This window comes from Halichoerus grypus, chromosome 1 (genome assembly GCF_964656455.1).
Source record: "Halichoerus grypus chromosome 1, mHalGry1.hap1.1, whole genome shotgun sequence".
Taxonomy (NCBI): domain Eukaryota; kingdom Metazoa; phylum Chordata; class Mammalia; order Carnivora; family Phocidae; genus Halichoerus; species Halichoerus grypus.
In genome coordinates this window covers 199,278,909-199,296,848 of record NC_135712.1, presented here as the reverse complement: position 1 = coordinate 199,296,848, position 17,940 = coordinate 199,278,909, and the positions used below count along the sequence as shown (strand labels likewise).

Genomic DNA, 17,940 nt, shown 5'->3' with positions numbered 1-17,940 from the left:
CCCACCGACACTGCTCAAACCTGGGTCACACTGCCCCCTAGCGATGTCCTCCACAAAACCCCCAGACAGGATCATGACATCCTCAGGTTCTCTGCCCAAAGTGTGTCCAGCCAGGATACAAGGCTCTGCCCAGCGGACCACAGGTGCGGCACCCCCCTCCCTCTGACCTCCCTGCCACACACTTGTCTCCACCCAGCACTTCAGAGCCTGGCAAGGACCCTTAAGATAACTCTGATACAGATGTCTTGCCCCCGTCACAGGAGATGAAGGTTCAGGAGGCGGAAGCCCTCCTAGATCCTCCCTAAAACCAGCTCTAGCCGGCTACCCCAGGAGGAATGCCCTGCCCCAGACAGAGCTGAGCTCTTCCTCCTTCATCCTTCCTCTGCAGTGTCCACCCCCCACCTCCCTCCACCTGACGCAGAGGCAGCTCTGCGCACACCCGTGGGCAGCTCTTGATGAGCAGGATACCCCTTGTGACAACCCGCCCACTTTCCTACTTCTCCAAAGCCACTCATTCTGTTCCTGACACAGCCAGCCTTGCCATCTGTCTCCTAGCCATGGCCAAGGCCATCCCGGGGCCACCTTGACCTCAGAGACCTTGTCACCACCCGCCCACACCCTCTCCAACCCCCAGCACTTATTGCAAAAGCTATGTGTTCTAGCATCCACAGTCACCCAGCACTTCCTCTGGCCTGCCCATTCTCCTCCTCAGCCCTCTTGGGATGTTAGTCAAAGGCTGGGGGTACAGGGTAGCCAGAGCAGGGCAGGATGCCAGGGCCATTTCGAGGGAACTGTCCCCACGCCCAGACAATCTGAGCCTAGCTTCCTAGGAAGAGCCGTGGCTCTGTACCTCCCACCCTTCCAAACAGTCTGACCCTGGGCTGACCCAGACACACCTTCCCAAGTCCCCACACCAAGCGGGAGGCCACAGGTTACCAGCAGGAGGAGCCTAGGGCTCCTCCCCAAGGCCAGAGTCTACCTCTGCTCTAAGAACATTCTTCATCTCCCTGCCCATTTCTCGAGTAGGAAACTGAGGGAGGGGAGCAGGGCCCAGGGTCACAGAGTCAGCCCAGAGTGCAGGATGGACTCAGATGAACTCCCAGCCCTTCAAAACCTCACCTCCCACATCTTCCATGTTACCACATTTCCCACCCCTACACCTAGGCTCTGGTTTGTTCCCTCCAATGCTCTCTTGCATCAGTAGGTGCCCAATAGAACAGCCAGCCTTCATGGCTTTTCCCTCCTTGGGGCCATCCCAAAGTGATGGGGTGGAAAATGTACTGGGATGTCAGCATGCACTGGTGTGTGGCTATGTTCTGCTCAGCCTCCCTGCTCCTCTATGAACCTGCCTGGCCTGGCCCAGGTTGGCTCCAGTGGTGCCCTCTGCGCCGACCACTGGACCTCTCTCCAGTGTCCCTGGCTACAAGCTATAGGGTGGCTGAAGTCCTAGCTCCTCAGTTCTCAGTGCTCAAACTCTTCCCCATCCCTGTATCTGCTGGTCAGCCCTGGCCAGACTTTGCAGCATAAAGGCCCAGGCCTTTGGGTCAGCGAATGCCACACAGACCCACATGCCCACGCATGGAAGTGTGCACACAGAGCCCCACGTGCATGCACACTAGCAACCCAGGCCTGCCCAGAGACAGGCAGGCTGCCGGGGCCCGCTGCTCTCTACTGCCTCCCTTCCCCTTTATGTCCCTCCTCCTCTCCCCTCTGCTGCCACTGGGAGGTTCAGGGAGTTCCCAGGGCCACTTCAAGCCAAGGATCATCCCCGGTATCTTCCTGGACCCAGAGCTCACAGAGGGTGTGAGGTTCCAGCTTGGGGGTATGGAGCCATATGACTGAGCAGCCTGTGAACTGTGGTCTGCACTTGCTGATTCCAGCCTGGCACAGGGCACACAGTAGGTGCTCAAAGTGACTCAGGGCCAGCCAAGGCACACAGTTAGGGCTCAGAGAGGTTCATGACCAGGACAGAGCACACAGTAGGTGCTTAGAGCAGCCCAGGACCCACGCAAGGCACACAGTAGGTGCCCTAGAAATGCTGGTTTAAGGGCTAAAGCCACTTCATATGAAAAATTTTCCAAATGAGCCCCTGGGCCTCCCCAAAATGATGTGTGACCCCTGAGGGGGGACCTGGACAAACATGACCCCCTTGGAGGCCAGCAAAGGGCAGAGCAGGAGGGCCTCAGGCAGCTCCAGCTGGCTGTCCCTCTCTCTGGGCTGGAGGAAGAAGCTATTTATAGTTCCCCTTGGCCCAGCCCCCCCACTCCCCTGCAAGGCGACAGTGTTCCCCCTCCTCCTTGCCACTGACAGGCTGATGCCCCCTCAGAGCACCCCTACACTTAGAGAGACCCCCCCAACACCCTCGCACCTCTTCCAGCACCACCCCCACTGTGCTCTGGTCGTTCCCCCAGCCTCCCCCCCCACCCTCTCCCCGCCGCCCGTGCCTACCCCGCCTGCTGCTCCCTGACCCGGGGTCCGTCAGGGCGCTGCCTCCCTCCTCGCCTCTGTCCATCCTGCAAGCGAAGTGGCCCGGGCAGCCGCCCCCTGCAGCCTGGAGCCGGGCAGCCCCGCCCTCTGGGTGCGGGAGGGAGCTGCGGTGTGCCCCGTGTGGCCCCGCCTTCCCAGCCCCGCCCTGGGCCCGCCCCCCAGGGCTGCTCACAACTTGAGAGATCAGCAGTGCCCCCACCCCAGGCAGCCCTCCTCCCGCCCCCGTGTGGCCTCCCTCTCTGGCCAGAGCAGTCCATACTGCCCAGGGTCTGCCCTTGGCTCCAGCCAGAGCCATCTACACTACCTAGAGTTTCTGCCCCATATGCGGGCAAGCCTGTCCACACCGTTCGGAAGGTCGGTCCCATCTCCAGCCCGGCCATGGAGCTGGCCGTGTGAGATTAGGGAAAACCTATTCCTTCCACACCGAGGGACCAGGCTGGTGAAATGGTGCAGGGGTGTGTGTGTGGGGGAGCGGGCAGAGGGGCAGCGTAGCCAGCTATGACTCAGCCCTGGGTGCCCATGACTGTGACCCTCGTTCATCCCATTCTCCAGGCACTACATTTCTGGAGCTCTCTCCTGTGTGCCAGAATCTTCCTGTACACTGTCACTTGGTGCTCGCAAGAAGCCTGGTGGCATCACTGCTTTACAGAGGAGGAAACTGAGGCTTGGAAAGATGAGCACGTTTGCTCCGGACAGTTGGATGAAGGAGGGGCAGAGCTGGGCTGGAGCCCCAGCAGCCCGAGCCACGCGTGTCCAAGGGCCACGGCTGGGTGTGCAGGCGTGTGGGTAGGACAGTGCCTGGCTGTGCATTGAGCGTGCTTCATGCTGGTTTGGGGGACAAGCCCCTGTTCCGCGCAGCCCCCTCACCTGCCCTCACCTTGCCCACCCACAGTCACAGCTATCAGATACGCAGAGACGCAGCCGCCCATGCACGCGTACGCCTGCCACAAGGCAAGGCTGCCACAGCCACAGACTTGCCACATCCGGCCACCGGTCTTAGGCGGACTCGTCTCAGATAACATGTCGGGCTCCTGTGCCGAAGTTCCTAAAAGTGGAGCAAGAGTAACCACATTGAGTGTCTGGATGCTCTTTGACCTTGGGGCACCCAGACATGGCGAGACTCCACACAGTAGTGACATTCCACGGTAGCGTCCAAGCTGTCCAGACATATTGGAAGTCTGCGGGGCTCCAGGCATGGCAAGACTCCATTTGGCAGCCCCCCAGTCTGGCAACGTCCAGGCTATCCAGACACACCGTGGCTCTGAGAGGCACTCAGCTGTGATATGACACCATCTGGCAGTGACCCCACAGGGTGGTGGCCAGGCGCACCATGCCCAGATGTAGCACCGTCCTGCTCTGCCACCGCCTTCCAGGTCTTCTGATCCGGGGTGGTCCCATCATTGTGACCCCCACCCTCCGGCTCAGCGGCGGCCAACGTGCGCCAGGATGCGAGCGTTGGTGGCGGCCTGCTCCCTCACAGCTCTGGCCCGGGCTTGCTCCAGTAAGATCTGCAGGAGGCCAATGGGGACATCCAGCGAAAGGGTGATGCGGGGGCCCGGGCGGGGGCCGGGGCTGGGGTGGCCCCAAGCAGTGGAGGGGCCTGTGGTGCTGGCTGAGGTGCTGTCCGAGGCCACGGGGCGGGGAGTGGCCTGGGGAGGGTTCTGAGGGAGGAGCTGGGAAGCTGGGAGAGGGGTCGCAGGGACAAGCAGGGCCCTGCCCAATGTCAGGACCATCAGCACCAGCAGAGCCCACCTGGTCATCGTGGTGGTCAGGCTGCAAGGAGAAAAGAGGCTCAGGGCAGGGGCTCTGGGCAGCCATGGCGCATGGACAGAGACAGATGGGGAAAGCAGACAGACAGACAGGGAGACTGAGGGAAAGAGACAGAGAGAGATTAGAGAGGCCAGGCAAGGGATGGAGAGAGATAGAAGAGACAGAGATGAAAGGACAAGACAGCCAGAGTGAGACTGAGAAAATCAAGACAGAGCTAGACAGAGCAGGGGCCAGGGAGATAAAGAGAGCACAGCTAGATCTAGATGTAGAGATAGAGATACACTTGGGGAGGGGAAGGAGAAGAGGGAGAAAGAGGAGAGAGAGGAGGCAAACCAAAAGAGAGGGAGCCTGGAAGAAAAAGAGGCTGGAACCACCCCAGACACAGACAACATGATAAAGATAGGGATGCAAAGGGGCGCCTGGGTGGCTCAGTCAGTTAAGTGTCTGCTTCGGCTCAGGTCATGATCCCAGGGTCCTGGGATCGAGTCCCACATCAGGCTCCCTGCTCAGCAGGGAGTCTGCTTCTCCCTCCCCCTTTGCCCCACCCCGTGCTCGTGCACGCACTCTCTCTCTCTCAAATAAATAAGTAAAATCTTTAAAAAAAAAAAAAATAGGGATGCAAAGACACAGAGAGAACACGGAGGGACAAAAGGGGAACCTGAGTTCTGAGGGAGCTTGCAACAGATCGAGGACAAGAAAGAGCAGGAATGCGGTCCTCAAGGTGGAGAAGCAGCCAGAGACTCCAAGGCCCCCTCAGGTCCAGAGACCTCCACCAAACCAAATCCCAGATCCACTCAGCCCCCAAGGCCCTGCCCACCCCACCCAGAGCCACCTCAGTCCTACCAGCGGCAGCCTCCTCTGGGGCAAGGTGGGGCCGCCGGGGCTGCCCGTGGCTGGGGCTAGGCAGTGCGGTGCTGTGGTCCGGCTCTCTGCTCCCTTCACGGCCCATTTATCTCTCTCAGCCCCCTGAGGTAGGAGCTGGGCCATGGCCCCTGGCATGAAGCAGCTCCCCCCCTCTGACTCATCCCCTCCTGGGGAGCAGTGAGGACATGTCCTCAGCCCCCACTTGGTCTACTCCTTCTGGGGGACAAGTTGAGGACTGAGGGTCACAGGACAGTGACCAGGGCCGGACAGAGGGACTCTGCACCCATGCAGAATAGCACTGACCTCCCAGGGAAAACCTAACCCCCTGCCACCCCCATCTCCCCAAACAGTCACAACAGGAGCCTTTTAAAACAGCAGCTTTAATGCTCCCCCCAGAATCAGCACCATGTCATCACAGGCTTGGGTCAAAGGGCGGGTCAGATGCAGTCACATCCGCTCCCTGCCCACAGCCACCCCAGCACTGAGTCATCTGCTGGGGAAGCAGGAGCCACAGTGGGGGTTTGTCCACAGCGGGGAAGGCTAGACCCACGGGACCAAGTCACTGAAATAATGGACACGCTCATGCACGCTCCCGTGCGCACAGGCCTCTAGCACCAAGGGGAGGGACAGCAGGACTCCTCCAGGGGACGCTGAACTTCAGCTGGCCAGCTGGTCATCTGGGCCTCAGCTCCGGGCAGCACCTGGGGGGCGCGGCAGGTGGGGAGCTGTCTTCAGCCATCTGGCCTTACCCAGCATGTGTGCCCAGAGAGGCACTGGGCAAAGGATCAGTGGGGCACTGGGGGCATGACAGGAGTGGGGCTCTGACCTCAGAGAGGGGATCCTCACTCAGGTGCCTGGAGGAGGGAGCATGGAAGGGACCCCACAGCTAGGGTTCTCTGTTCAGTTCCTTGGTCTGGGGGTCTGTCCCAGGCCCCCAGTCTGAGGGGGCTCCTGACCCAGGCCCCCGACAAGGACCTGATATGGGGAGGCTCGGTGTCCTGGCTCCTATTGGGGTGGAGGGGTAGGCCCATACCTGTTCCCTGGTTCTGGAGCACGCGGGGCAGGCAGCGGCGCTCACAGGCCTCACGGGTCCCAAAACGGTTGGCATTCCCTCCACAGCCACCATAGACAAAGGGGTGACAGGCCTCTGTGCCACCTGCCGCCGCCCGATGGTACCAGCGCAAGGTGTAGGCAGCGCAGGAGCCCTCGTCCAGTGGAAGCAAGCAGGGGTCTAGGGCCAGCGGGGGTCAGGAGGTCAGCAGGGGCGGTGGCCATCAGAGAGGGACTGGGGGCCTGCCGCCCCTCCCTGAACCCTTCTGGGCCCGCCCCCGCTCTCACCATCGCCATCCCGAGGAGCTTCAGGGTCTTGGTATTCCTCCATGGAGTACTCAGAGTATTCGTACTCGTCGTCCTCAGGGGGCACCTGGCCTGCACACAGGGTGGGGTGTACTGTGACACGGCCAGGCTGCTGCGGGGCCAGGTCCATGCTGCCCAACCCTGGCCCTGGGGGCGGGGCGGGCAACACCGGCCTCCCACGCGTGCCGTGTCCGTGCCACGCCCTGCGTGCTGCCCCTGTGCACGTGGCATTGCCCCGCGCACAGGAGCAACGCCTCATGGGTCTGCGCCCCACTGCATGGCCCCCCAGCCCGGGTCCACGTGTCCTCACCTTCCTCCTCCGCGTGAGAAACCCGGAGCACAGGCACAGGGCGGAGCTGGGGGCCGGCAGTGTCTGCAGCATAACTGGGGAGGGGTCCTGGAGCAAGGGGTAGGGGCACAGGGCCTCGGGGTCATAATGGTGGCCACCCCAGCCAAGCCCCGGCTGAGTGAACCCAGGTGATGGGCACAGAAGGGCCTGGGATGAGGAAAGTTCCAGGAGCAGAAAATACCAGAAAATTACTCACGTGATCCAGATGCGATGAACTGGCTCTGGCAGGCTGGAGCGGGCAGAGAAGGGCAGGGAGAGAGACAAGGACAGAGAGCAAGAGACGAAGATGGAAAGCGGCAGGGGAAGAGACAGAGGGACACACACAGGGGGACACAGATGGACAGAGAAGGACCGCAGGAGAGACGGACAAGAGAGACCAACGGAGAGAAAGAATGGGTGGGAAGCAGAGAGGGAGGAAGGGAGAGAGACAGAGAGAGAGGGTCAGAAGTAGGCGGGCGTGGAGAAGGTTCGGAAGCGGTCAGACAGAGGGACAGGAGGAGACACAGCTTCACTCTCTGATGCCCACCGGCCTGCTCCCACCTCCACCCTCCACACGGCCACGCTGGGCTGCTAGGGACACTACTGGAAAGTCCTGTCAGCACGTCTGTCCGGAAGCGCATGTATTCTCCTGCGTATCTATCCATCCCCGCCCATCTCCTTCACTGCTCGAGCCCCGTCGGGTCTGCGGACCCTGCCTGCCCCTGTCTAGGGGAGCCGGGGTGGAGTGGGAATGGGACCCAAGAGGCTCTGGGCTGGGCCGCACTCACCGCAATGCTGACTCATCTCCTGACGCACAAAGCCTCGAATGTCATCCTCCTGGGAGCACAAGACCACAAAGGATCATGAAGCACCCATGGATCACGGGAGAGACAAAAGGCATATGATGCAGGGCTCATGGAGGGACAGCACTGAGTCAGGGGCCCAGGCCCAGGCGGTGAGGGTCCTGGGTGCGGAAGGTGGGGCCCAGCCCACCCAGGCCCACACTTACTGTCAGTGCAGCTTCTCCCTTTTCCCCGCGGGGGCCGGCGGGCCCTGGCCGCCCCTACGCACAACGGATGGGACAGGGCTGTGACCCCCGATCTTAGGGACACTGGAGGTCACCCTGGTCTCCGACCCTATGCCCAGGAATCCCCACTCACCTGCTCTCCTCTCTCTCCAGGGGTCCCAGGGGCTCCAGGGGCACCCACCACTCTCTCTCCGGGGGGGCCCCGCTCACCCTAACAGATACAAGGACCCAGTGAGCAGTCAGAGGCAGTGGAGGTCAGAAGTCGGGAAAGTGGGAGATCGTAGGTTCAGAGACTGGGGCAGGGGCCTCGGGGACGGGTTGCAGGGTCAGAGGTCAGTGAGGTTGGAAGAGTCAGGGAGGTTCAGGGGTCAGGAGTCAGAGTCCGAGCTCTTTACCTTCTGGCCCTGAAGTCCTTCGGGGCCTTTGGGACCAACACTGCCAGGTGGCCCAGGGGGACCACTAGAGCCGTCACTGCCCCTGGGACCTGGGAAGCCCCCAATTCCAGGGGGCCCCTGTGGAGAGACGGTCAGGGTCAGTGATCAAAGCCCCCAAAGATGGACGCACTTCCAGTAAGTACAATCTCCTTAGTTCACCATGACCTTGTTCTCAACTTACCCGCTCCCCTTTCTCGCCCTGGTCACCCTTGGACCCTGGCTGCCCATCAAAGCCTCTATCACCCTGGGAATGGAAAGAAGCATGAGAGACCGTCTGCGTCGGCCTCCTCAGCTCAATGGCCGTGAGCCCCTTGGCCCAATGGCCACAATCTTCCATGACCCAAGCACCTGTGATCCTACGATCCCAGGACCCTTGGTCTGCCGTGCTCCCCATGACCCCGACCTTACTGTCATACTCCTTGCCCTGATTCCACCTATATCCTTTATACAGACACTCCAACCTCCCCCACTAACCCCTTAGCCCTGATGCACATCTCCCCACTTCACCTCTCATCCCTTAATCCTAAATCCCCACTGTGACTCCAACCCACCCTGAAACCTTAAGACCAACCTCATTCTACCCCACAATGTCCCAACCCTCCATAACCCTGTTGAAATGACACCCCCATCACCCTACCATGATCTTCCCTGCCCCATTCTGCCCCCCTTACGTCCACTGTTGAGAGACCCCATACCTTGGGACCGATCAGGCCCTCCTTCCCAGGGGCCCCCGCCTGGCCCGGCACCCCCGGCTCCCCCTGGAGAAGAGAAAACATGAGCTGGGCCCTGGCCCACCCATCCTCTCCCCATCCTGGGTACCCCACACTCACCATATCTCCCTTGCGTCCTGCCAGCCCAGGGCGGCCCAGGGGACCAGCTTCTCCCTGCAGCGATCAGGTGGAGGGGTCAGACGTAGGCCCAGGCCCCACAGCTGCCCACAACCCTGTCACCTCCATACCTTATCTCCCTTCTCTCCGTCGAGGCCACAGGCTCCCTTTATCCCTCGCTCACCCTGCGGGGAAAAAGCAGATGGAAAAGTGACTTCCAGATACTTCACCCTATAACCCCTTGACCACGAAACCACTTTCCAAATTGGCCTCAGACACTAATCTCTGACCTTCTAACCCCTAACCCAATACCCCACATTCAACCCCAGATATCCCAACATCTGACCCCAGATACCTGACCTTCAACCCCAGATACCTTGCCCTCCAACATTAGCACCCCCCACCCCCCGCCCAACGAGGAAAAAACCCCAGCCCCTTCCCACCTTGAGGCCCCGGGGACCCATGAAACCAATATCTCCTTTGTCTCCTCGGACACCAGGGGCTCCATCCTTTCCTGGGGATCCCTGGTGGGGAAAGGGGTCAATATGAAGTCAAGGAGGTCAGGAGGGATCCAGGAGAATCACTCTGGATGAAAGGAACAGGGAACATCACAGGGTGAGAGTCACTATTGGAGGCCAGAGCTGCTGGAAGGGCAGGGCTGTCCAGGGGCAGGGGTCACCCTGTGGGTGGGATCATCACAGCAGTTACTGTGAAGGTGGGGGCCCCGGGCAGCATGAGGACACCACGAGAGCACCAGTCACTGAAAGGTCAAAGGCCACCACATGAGGACAGGGGCCCTGTGGGGCAGGGCGTCTCTGTGGGAGCAGGGGCATCTTACCGGGTCACCTGGGATCCCTGCGGTGCCAGGCTCACCCTGTGGGAAGCACAGATGGGGGAGGGCAGCCCTTCAACGTGACTGTCCCCCATGCCACTCAGGGACTCCCAGGCCGCACACAGATCCCATGTAAACACACACGTGGCCAACAGGGAGGGAGGCTGGAAACCTTCCAACATTCAGAGGACACCCACAAGACAGATGTTTGTGACCGGTGGGTCTGGGTCTGTGCCTGGGGTGGGGCTGACCTTGAGTCCTGTGAGTCCACGAGCTCCCAGCAACCCGGCTGAACCCTTGTCACCAGGCTCTCCTTTGGTGCCCTGTGGGTGTGACCGGGAGAGGGACACAATCAGGACTAGACCGGGCTGGAGGCTTGGAGTGAGACTGGAAGCTGCCGGGTGAGGAGAGCCAGCCAATGCTGCTCCCACCCACTGCCCCCAGCGGGGCTCATTTCTCACCCCAGGCTCTCAGGTCCCTGCCCCTCCCTCCTACCACGGGGCCCCTACACCTACCTGGAGCACCCCTGATACCGGAAAAGCCCCTGTCTGTTCCCAGAGGGCCTCTCCTGGAGCTACATTCCACAGAGCTCCTTGGTGACCTCACATGGAGGTACTCGAGACCTCCAGGGAGCCCCCATCCTCTCAGCCATCCCACAGAGTTACTACAGTCCACTGAACCCTTCCCCTCTGACCCCCCAAAAGCCCCCCATCCTCCCCTCCTATCCTCCAGACCCTCAATAGAGCCCCCACAGCCCACAGAAACCCTCTCCCAACCCCACACAGAGTACCCCACCCTCTTCCCTGTACCTTCTCTCCAGGGTTCCCATTGTCTCCACGAGGTCCTTTGTCACCATCTATGCCCGGAGGCCCTCGTTCGCCCTGGGCCAGGGGTCAGAAGTCAGGGCCAGGGGCTGGAGGGCCCTCACCCCATCTGAGTTTGAGCTCTCAGATCCCCTAGCCCAGCCCCCAGAGGAGCCCCTCCCACATCCAAGAGAGACCCAGGCTGTCCAGGGGCCAGAACTACTCACCATGTCCCCCTTGGCACCCCGTGGCCCTGGAGGCCCCACAGCCATGGCTGCATCACCCTGAGTGGACAGGGGGCAGTCAGAGGAGTCAGGAGCACCCTTAGTCCATGCCTCTGCCCTCTCCCATGCCCACACTCACCTTGTCACCCTTTAGCCCTGAGGCTCCAGCGTCACCCTGTTGGGTGGAAGAGTGTGAATCTCTCCAAACCGGAGGAGTTCCAAATCCTGAATTACAAGATCTAGCCCCAACCCTGCCCACCCCGGGGATCTTTTCCTCCATGTCCTTACCTTCTCCCCACGCTCGCCCCGGCTGCCTGGGGGCCCCTATATGAGAAGAAGACAACAGTGAGCTAAGGGAATTTGGGGGCATTAGTGGGGAGACTGCTCAGGGGGCAAGGGAGGACTAAGGAGTCCCAGGGGAATAGGAGAGATGAAGGACCAGAGAGTACATAAGAAGAACCAGAGGGCTACAGAGAGTGTCCCAAGGGCACAGAGGGCACAGGCAGGGGACTGAAGCCACACCGCTGGCGCTCTCCCCAAGGGGACCCACCATGAGTCCTCGGGGTCCCTCCTGGCCAGGACGGCCATCTTCACCCTGCATGTTGACATTAAGTTCATTGACTCAGAAGCTGGAAATCAGAGGTGAGAGCTGTGCTAAAGGGGGCTGTGGCCGCAGAGCAGGACATACATACCCGGACACCTGGCTCCCCACGCTCCCCACGCTCGCCGCGGGCCCCAGGCAGACCTGCTCCAGGGTCTCCCTGGAGATCAATAGGATACCGGGGATATGCGAGAGGAATCAGTGGGGGACAGAGCGGGACAGACAGGGTGATGGGGGTCAGTGGAGGCGGGAGGGGGTGATGGGAGTCAGTTGAGGCAGGAGGGGGTGATGGGAGGTCAGTGGAGGTGGGGGGTGACGGATACAGGAGAGCCAGCAGCCTTGTCCCATCTACCTTGTCTCCTTTGAGTCCAGAGGCTCCAGGAGCTCCCTGCGGGCAGAGTAAGGTGAGGGTCCCGGGCCCCTCAAAGGCACACACACATACCCAAGCACGCAGTGTGTCCAGTCCCCACATGGACAGACTCCAACACACCGGAATCAGATACCTGGGACACTGGGGCACTTCTACTCACCGTTGACCCTGGTGGTCCAGGTGGCCCCAAGGGACCTGGGGCACCCTCTCTCCCTGGGAGACCTGCCAGACCCTACCGGAACAATGCAGCGAAAGAGGCAGAGGGTGACTTGGGGACCTTCCTCCTCCTTGGCCCCTCCAAGACTGGGAGCCCCCGAGGCAGGGCCCGGGCCCCCTTCTCCTCCTCACCTGCTCACCCACTACCAGACTCAGAGGTCCTGAAGTCACCAAGTCCCCACATGCTGTTCTCAGCATACTTACCCGCTCTCCACTGGGGCCTGGCTGACCCATCTCTCCTCGAGGGCCTGTCTGACCAGGGAATCCAACAACACCAGGAGCACCAGGGGGGCCAGGGGGGCCCACATCTCCCTGGAACAGAGATAGCAAAGGGAGGAATGGTCCCAACGGGACTCCTTCCCAGAACTAGCCCCCGGCCTGCCCTCTTCTTCATCCTTCCAGGGACCTCCCTGCCCACTGCCCACCACCAGTGACGGGGCATCGACTTACCTTCAGACCTAGAGGACCAGCTGGCCCAGGGGGGCCCTGGACCCCAACTCCTGGGTCACCCTTCAAGGGAAAGAGGGGTCAGGTCAGGCCCAGGGAGTCTCAGGAACATGACCTCCAGCAGAGACACTTTAGGGTATACATACCTTATTACCCTTGAGTCCAGGAGCCCCTTTTTGACCCTAAAAAACCAAAGTAAACAGTACTTGAGGGGAGGAACGTGAACCCAGAGCTGAGACATGGCCCAAGAGTATTCCCAGGGCCGCTGAGATGTGCTCATGGAGACGTGGGACTCAGACATGTACACAAGGACTGACTCACAGGAGCTCAGAGGCGACGATGGACTCGTGAGGGCACAGACAGAGGGAAGCTCAGATGTGAGCACAGATACGGGTGAGTTCGGGCATGACTACGGACACGTAGTGTCACACAGGAACACAGGCTCAGGGACCTCAGATGTGAGCACAGGCTCACGGGAGATCCCATGAGCATGCCAGTGCAGGAACTCAGAGCCACCCCAGCCGAGGGAGCTGAGACCTGGACTCGGAGGGGGCAGGGGATCCGGGAAGCATAAGCAGGTGAGCAAGAGAAGCCCCCAGGAACTGTGCTGTGTCCTGAGACCGGGGGCAACGGACAGGAACCACACACGTGTGCTCAGACACACTGAGGAGCTGGAGACCAGGAACAGGCACCAGGAAGCAAAGACGCCTCCCGCCTCCCCCGGGGAGCGTGGAAGCCAAGAGGCTTGGTCCCTGTGTGTGCCCAGGACCAGGATCCTGAATGCTGGAAGGTGCACAGGCCCGGGAATGGTGCCTCGGGTCCACAACTGCACTCCTCCTCCCAAGCTCAGACTTGCCCAGACCCCAGACTCACATCTTCCCCAGGGTCTCCAGGCTCCCCGGCACGGCCAGCTTCACCCTGCACAGAAAGGGCGGTAAGGGGGTCTAGCCACCCAACCTGGCCCCCTCGACCCAGCGCTCTGGCCCTTGGGCCGGGCCCACCTCACCTTCTCACCCCGAGGCCCTGGCAGTCCTCGGTCACCTTTGGCCCCCTGTAGAGGCAGGGGACAGGAAGCAACATGGGCATTAGGGTCATTAAAAAAGGATACTCAAGGAAGGAGGCATGAGGCCCGCGGTCAAACGTGACACGTATTATGGAAGCCGAGCGTCACGTATTATGGAAGCCGAGCGTCACGTATTATGGAAGCCCAGGGTCACGTATTATGGAAGCCGAGCGTCACGTATTATGGAAGCCCAGGGTCACGTATTATGGAAGCCCAGGGTCACGTATTATGGAAGCCGAGCGTCACGTATTATGGAAGCCCAGGATCATGTATTATGGAAGCCGAGTGTCACGTATTATGGAAGCCGAGTGTCACGTATTATGGAAGCTGAGGGTCACGTGTTATGGCAGCCGAGCGTCACAAGGATGGGTGATGGGTGCTGTCGGAGGCTCCACACTCACCGGCTCTCCCAGCAGGTCTCCCACGAGGCCTCCAGGCGCTCCCTGATGTGGGACAAGGGTCAGTGGGATGCCTTGGCCTCCAGCACTTGGCCCCTCCCCCCAGGCCTTCCGCACACTCACCTTCTCTCCCTTTGCTCCAGGGGGCCCGACCACAGCCTGTGGGGAATGCCCAGTGAGCTACCTCGCCTCCTGCCTTCTCCCCAGCCCCACCCCGCCATCCCGGATGGGAGGCCAGCACTAGACACGGTGAGGCACGGAGGGTCGGGGTCAGGTCAGGATCACCTGTCCAGGAGCCCCCATGGGTCCAGGCTCTCCTTTAGGTCCAACAGGGCCGGGCACACCTGGTGACCCCTGCGACAGAGCAGTGTGAAGAACTCAGAGCCTGCCCACCGCCCCGGCCCTGCTGCCCTGCTCCCCTCACCCTCCGGGCACAGGACCGGGCCCCGTCCCAGGCCCGAAGCAAGCTGCCCCCAAACACACACCGGCACGCCAGGAGCTCCTCTGTCTCCATCTTTTCCACCAGCACCATCACGACCTGGGGCTCCCGGCTTTCCCGTCTCCCCCTGAGAGGCAGGGGCTCTGTTAGGGGCCTGCCCATGGACTCCTGACTCCTGGAGCCCGGCCTCGATCCCCAGAACTCACCACTTGGCCAGGCAAACCTGGCGCGCCCTGAGGACCCTGAGGGAGACAAGTCAGATATGAGGGGGACATGGGACAACGTGGGACCCAGAGGGCAGGAAAAAGTGTCCCTGCAGGGACCTCACTCACCACCAAGCCTGAAGGGCCAGGAGGGCCGGGAAGTCCCACAGCTCCAGTGGGTCCAGGCAGACCCTGGGAGAAGAGAGAGTTCAGGGCAGGGCCAACCGCACCTGGCTCCCTGTGGCTCTCACCCATGAGCTGGGCCACTCACCCGTCCCGGTGGTCCTGTCTCTCCAGGCTCCCCCTGTGGAAAACCCAGAGACTGCATCACCCACAGAAGGACAAGAGGCTCCTCAGCCCCTGTCCATAAGCAAAGGCCCCAGGGATGGGACACCGGGGTGCTCAGCCCCACTGCAGGGTGACGGCATCCCAGGGCTTGGCAGATGTTACCCTGGTGTGGACCTGGCTCCAATGAGCCTCCTCTTCCTTTTAGCCACACACCCGCACACACCCATACTCACCTTCAGGCCAGAAGGACCCTGGGGTCCTGCGGGGCCAGCAAGACCCTAGAAAAAAGTAATAAGAGCAGGGGACAGGGGTCAGAGTTATCAGCCCAGGCTCGGGGATTCATGCAAACAAGGCCTGGCTCCTTAGTGGGGATCAATGCCCAGCCCACCCCCACCAGACTGTAAGCTCCCGTGACTCACCGGGGCACCGGGTGGCCCAGGGTCTCCATGGCCACCCTGTTGGAGAGAGAAAGAGTCTGAGAGGGGGAGCCAGTGCCACCCCCCCAGGGAAACTCAGGAAGGACTGCCCCCTGTAGGATGGGGTTGGATGGGGGCAGGAGCGGGGGATGATTCTAGGATACTCACCACTGGGCCAGGGGTCCCCCTCGGACCTTGCAAACCCTGGATAGAGAAGGGGGCTGCTGAGCCTCAATCTGGGCCTCACTTGGGCCTGTTCCCACCCTCTGGAGGCCTTTGTCTAGGGAGCCCACTTGTAGGCCGCCCTCCCCCCCCACCGCCCAGGCATAGATCACCCCGCACCCAGGGCCCGCCCCTCAGGGATAATACATAGTGGCCTATATGCGCGCACATGCACACGCACACAGATCGGGCATCTGCACTCACAGCTGGGCTCTCAGGCACAACACCCTGTCACCAGAGAGCCCGCACATGGCAGAGAGCGGCTGTCCCCGGGAGCCTGGGCCACGCCGTGCCTGCCACCACCTACCGGCTTCCCTTCGGGTCCAGCCACACCACGCTCTCCTGGTAGGCCCTGGAGAGAACAGATTTAAGGCCATGCTGTCCCTCCCCGAGACACTCCCAGGCCGTGCAGACTCCAGTCCAGACCACACTGTAAGAGCCCGGGGCTGGGAGGCGGGGCTGCGCATTGTGGTGCAGACTCACCCGGCTGCCGTCCAGACCCCTCTGTCCGGGCTCTCCCTGGTCTCCCTTGAGGCCTGGCACACCCTGCAAGCAGAAAGGCATGCCCTGAGCCCCCAGTCACTGCCGTGTGCCCACGTACACACCATCCCTCGTGGGCTCCCATAAAGGAGGGGGAAGCACGGTGCGGGGAGTGGGGGGCCTCACCCTGTCTCCCTTGGGGCCTCGGTCGCCGTCACTGCCTGGCTCCCCCTGTAGGGATGACATGTCAAGCCGGGCCCTGGTGCCAGGGCAGGAGGTGGCCCCCTAACTGATCCCACACACTGACCTTTGCGCCCTTGAATCCAGGGGGTCCTTGCACTCCAGAGAGGCCAGGATCTGGCTCTTCCACAGCCACCTACACATACAAGGTCACAGGGGAGAGAGGTGTCTGTCACAGAGGCACGGAGGGGTCCTCCTCACTCACAAGATCCCACAGGAGTTTGGGTCAGAGACACCACATAGAGTTTCTGGGGCCTGAGTTAATGGTGGCCTCCTAGTATCAAGAGTCACAGGCCTGGGGCAGGGCTGGGCTGATCACCTTGCGACCGGGGGGGCCGGGAGGTCCAGGGAGGCCAGGAGGGCCGTCTCTTCCCTGCAGAGAAGAAGGAAATGGCAGGGCTGCCCCAGCACAGCGCCCAGGCAGTCCCACCCCACAAGGACTACCCTCCCCCCCCAGCTCACCTGTTCTCCACGTTCTCCTTTCTCTCCCCGTTCTCCCTGAGATGCAAATAGCAGGGTGGGGGTCATGTCCAGGGGGGTCCAGCTCCTCCTGGGCCCGCATCCCCAGCCCTCCTGGCTAGCCCCGCTTACCCTCTCTCCTGGCCTTCCTGCCTCCCCCGTGCCCCCAGCCCGGCCTGGGAGCCCAGGAATGCCAGGCTTTCCAGGCTCCCCAGCAAGGCCGGGAGGTCCAGGGGGGCCCCTCTCTCCCAGGGCCAGGCCTGGTGGCCCCTGAGGGCCAGGGTCTCCACGATCTCCCTTCAGCCCGCGTTCTCCAGAAAAGCCGATGGGGCCCTGGAGGAACAGAAGAGTGAATGTGGCTAGCTGCACAATGACGCTGTCCCCAGGGCGCCCCCACCGAGCCGCAGACACACACCTCCTTGCCCGGGGGGCCCCGCTCGCCTGGCTCCCCCTTAGGGCCACGGCGTCGGTCGGGCAAGGGCAGGAAGCTGCCGGAACTCTCATCCCAGGTCTCCACGATCTCCCGCAGGGCGGACGTCTGAGCGATAGAGAGGGGTTGGGGAACCAGGGCCTGTCCCTGCAGCCACCCAGGCCCCCACCCGGCCATGTGGGTACCACTAGCCCCACGGGGCTCCCATCTGCTCCCACTCCCAGCCCCCAAACAACCTACCTTGATGCCAATAGTTTCCAGCAACCGCTCCACATTCTGGGGACAAAAGCTGGGGTGAGGGGCGGCCCTCAGAGAAGCCTCCATACCCTCTTCCCCAGGCCTCTGGCCCACAGGACCCTTTAGCACTGGTTGAAGAGGCCTGAGGCCCTGGAAGCCCCTCCCTGGTGTGTCCCCATCGCCCGGCTCCCCGAATGTCAGCTGTGGGAATCCCAGCAGGGCAGGGGACTGAGCATATGGGACAGAACCTGTGGGGCTTCATGGCAAGGGGGAGGGGAAAGAGGTGGCTCCCTCAGGCCTGTGGATGAGAGTCAAGGACCGGGTCCTGAGCTTCACTCACCCCAACGCTCCCAGGATCTCCTCTCAGGCCACGCTCTCCAGGGAGGCCCTGGAGACACCAAGAGACAAGCTGCTGGGTCCAGTTTCTGGGGGGAGTGTGTGTGCGGAGGTGGGAGCTATGGCCACCTGGGCATGTGAAA

General features: G+C 61.7%; 2 protein-coding genes across 4 annotated transcripts in view; both read right to left on the bottom strand.

The window, feature by feature from the left end:
- Positions 1-3,908: 3,908 nt before the first annotated feature.
- Positions 3,909-4,247, bottom strand: UCN2 (urocortin 2). The gene has a single exon (XM_036079494.2). It carries the CDS (start codon positions 4,245-4,247, stop codon positions 3,909-3,911), a length of 339 nt encoding a protein of 112 aa, XP_035935387.1.
- Positions 4,248-5,482: 1,235 nt separating this feature from the next.
- COL7A1 (collagen type VII alpha 1 chain) overlaps positions 5,483-17,940 on the bottom strand; it is a 30,776-nt gene continuing 18,318 nt past the window's right edge. The window contains exons 71-119 of one of the 3 annotated variants that reach the window (XM_078078533.1): positions 17,802-17,849; positions 17,465-17,500; positions 17,210-17,332; positions 16,927-17,127; positions 16,798-16,833; positions 16,655-16,708; positions 16,403-16,471; positions 16,282-16,326; positions 16,099-16,161; positions 15,923-15,967; positions 15,562-15,597; positions 15,397-15,432; positions 15,211-15,255; positions 14,961-14,993; positions 14,819-14,881; positions 14,693-14,728; positions 14,533-14,613; positions 14,333-14,401; positions 14,171-14,206; positions 14,051-14,092; positions 13,593-13,637; positions 13,460-13,504; positions 12,733-12,768; positions 12,590-12,649; positions 12,344-12,451; positions 12,084-12,155; positions 11,906-11,941; positions 11,645-11,713; positions 11,503-11,547; positions 11,241-11,276; positions 11,092-11,127; positions 10,956-11,012; positions 10,735-10,806; positions 10,177-10,248; positions 9,932-9,967; positions 9,537-9,617; positions 9,225-9,278; positions 9,097-9,150; positions 8,962-9,024; positions 8,448-8,510; positions 8,228-8,344; positions 7,966-8,043; positions 7,815-7,868; positions 7,594-7,642; positions 7,023-7,055; positions 6,788-6,874; positions 6,460-6,549; positions 6,155-6,352; positions 5,483-5,822 (exon numbers count right to left, since the gene is read on the bottom strand). In XM_078078533.1, the coding sequence (XP_077934659.1) occupies positions 5,806-5,822; positions 6,155-6,352; positions 6,460-6,549; positions 6,788-6,874; positions 7,023-7,055; positions 7,594-7,642; positions 7,815-7,868; positions 7,966-8,043; positions 8,228-8,344; positions 8,448-8,510; positions 8,962-9,024; positions 9,097-9,150; positions 9,225-9,278; positions 9,537-9,617; positions 9,932-9,967; positions 10,177-10,248; positions 10,735-10,806; positions 10,956-11,012; positions 11,092-11,127; positions 11,241-11,276; positions 11,503-11,547; positions 11,645-11,713; positions 11,906-11,941; positions 12,084-12,155; positions 12,344-12,451; positions 12,590-12,649; positions 12,733-12,768; positions 13,460-13,504; positions 13,593-13,637; positions 14,051-14,092; positions 14,171-14,206; positions 14,333-14,401; positions 14,533-14,613; positions 14,693-14,728; positions 14,819-14,881; positions 14,961-14,993; positions 15,211-15,255; positions 15,397-15,432; positions 15,562-15,597; positions 15,923-15,967; positions 16,099-16,161; positions 16,282-16,326; positions 16,403-16,471; positions 16,655-16,708; positions 16,798-16,833; positions 16,927-17,127; positions 17,210-17,332; positions 17,465-17,500; positions 17,802-17,849 (3,060 nt within the window). In that variant the 3' untranslated portion in view covers positions 5,483-5,805. The remainder of the gene's footprint in view (positions 5,823-6,154; positions 6,353-6,459; positions 6,550-6,787; positions 6,875-7,022; positions 7,056-7,593; positions 7,643-7,814; positions 7,869-7,965; positions 8,044-8,227; positions 8,345-8,447; positions 8,511-8,961; positions 9,025-9,096; positions 9,151-9,224; positions 9,279-9,536; positions 9,618-9,931; positions 9,968-10,176; positions 10,249-10,734; positions 10,807-10,955; positions 11,013-11,091; positions 11,128-11,240; positions 11,277-11,502; positions 11,548-11,644; positions 11,714-11,905; positions 11,942-12,083; positions 12,156-12,343; positions 12,452-12,589; positions 12,650-12,732; positions 12,769-13,459; positions 13,505-13,592; positions 13,638-14,050; positions 14,093-14,170; positions 14,207-14,332; positions 14,402-14,532; positions 14,614-14,692; positions 14,729-14,818; positions 14,882-14,960; positions 14,994-15,210; positions 15,256-15,396; positions 15,433-15,561; positions 15,598-15,922; positions 15,968-16,098; positions 16,162-16,281; positions 16,327-16,402; positions 16,472-16,654; positions 16,709-16,797; positions 16,834-16,926; positions 17,128-17,209; positions 17,333-17,464; positions 17,501-17,801; positions 17,850-17,940) is intronic. The other 2 variants (XM_078078534.1, XM_078078540.1) reach the window with 2 other exon arrangements.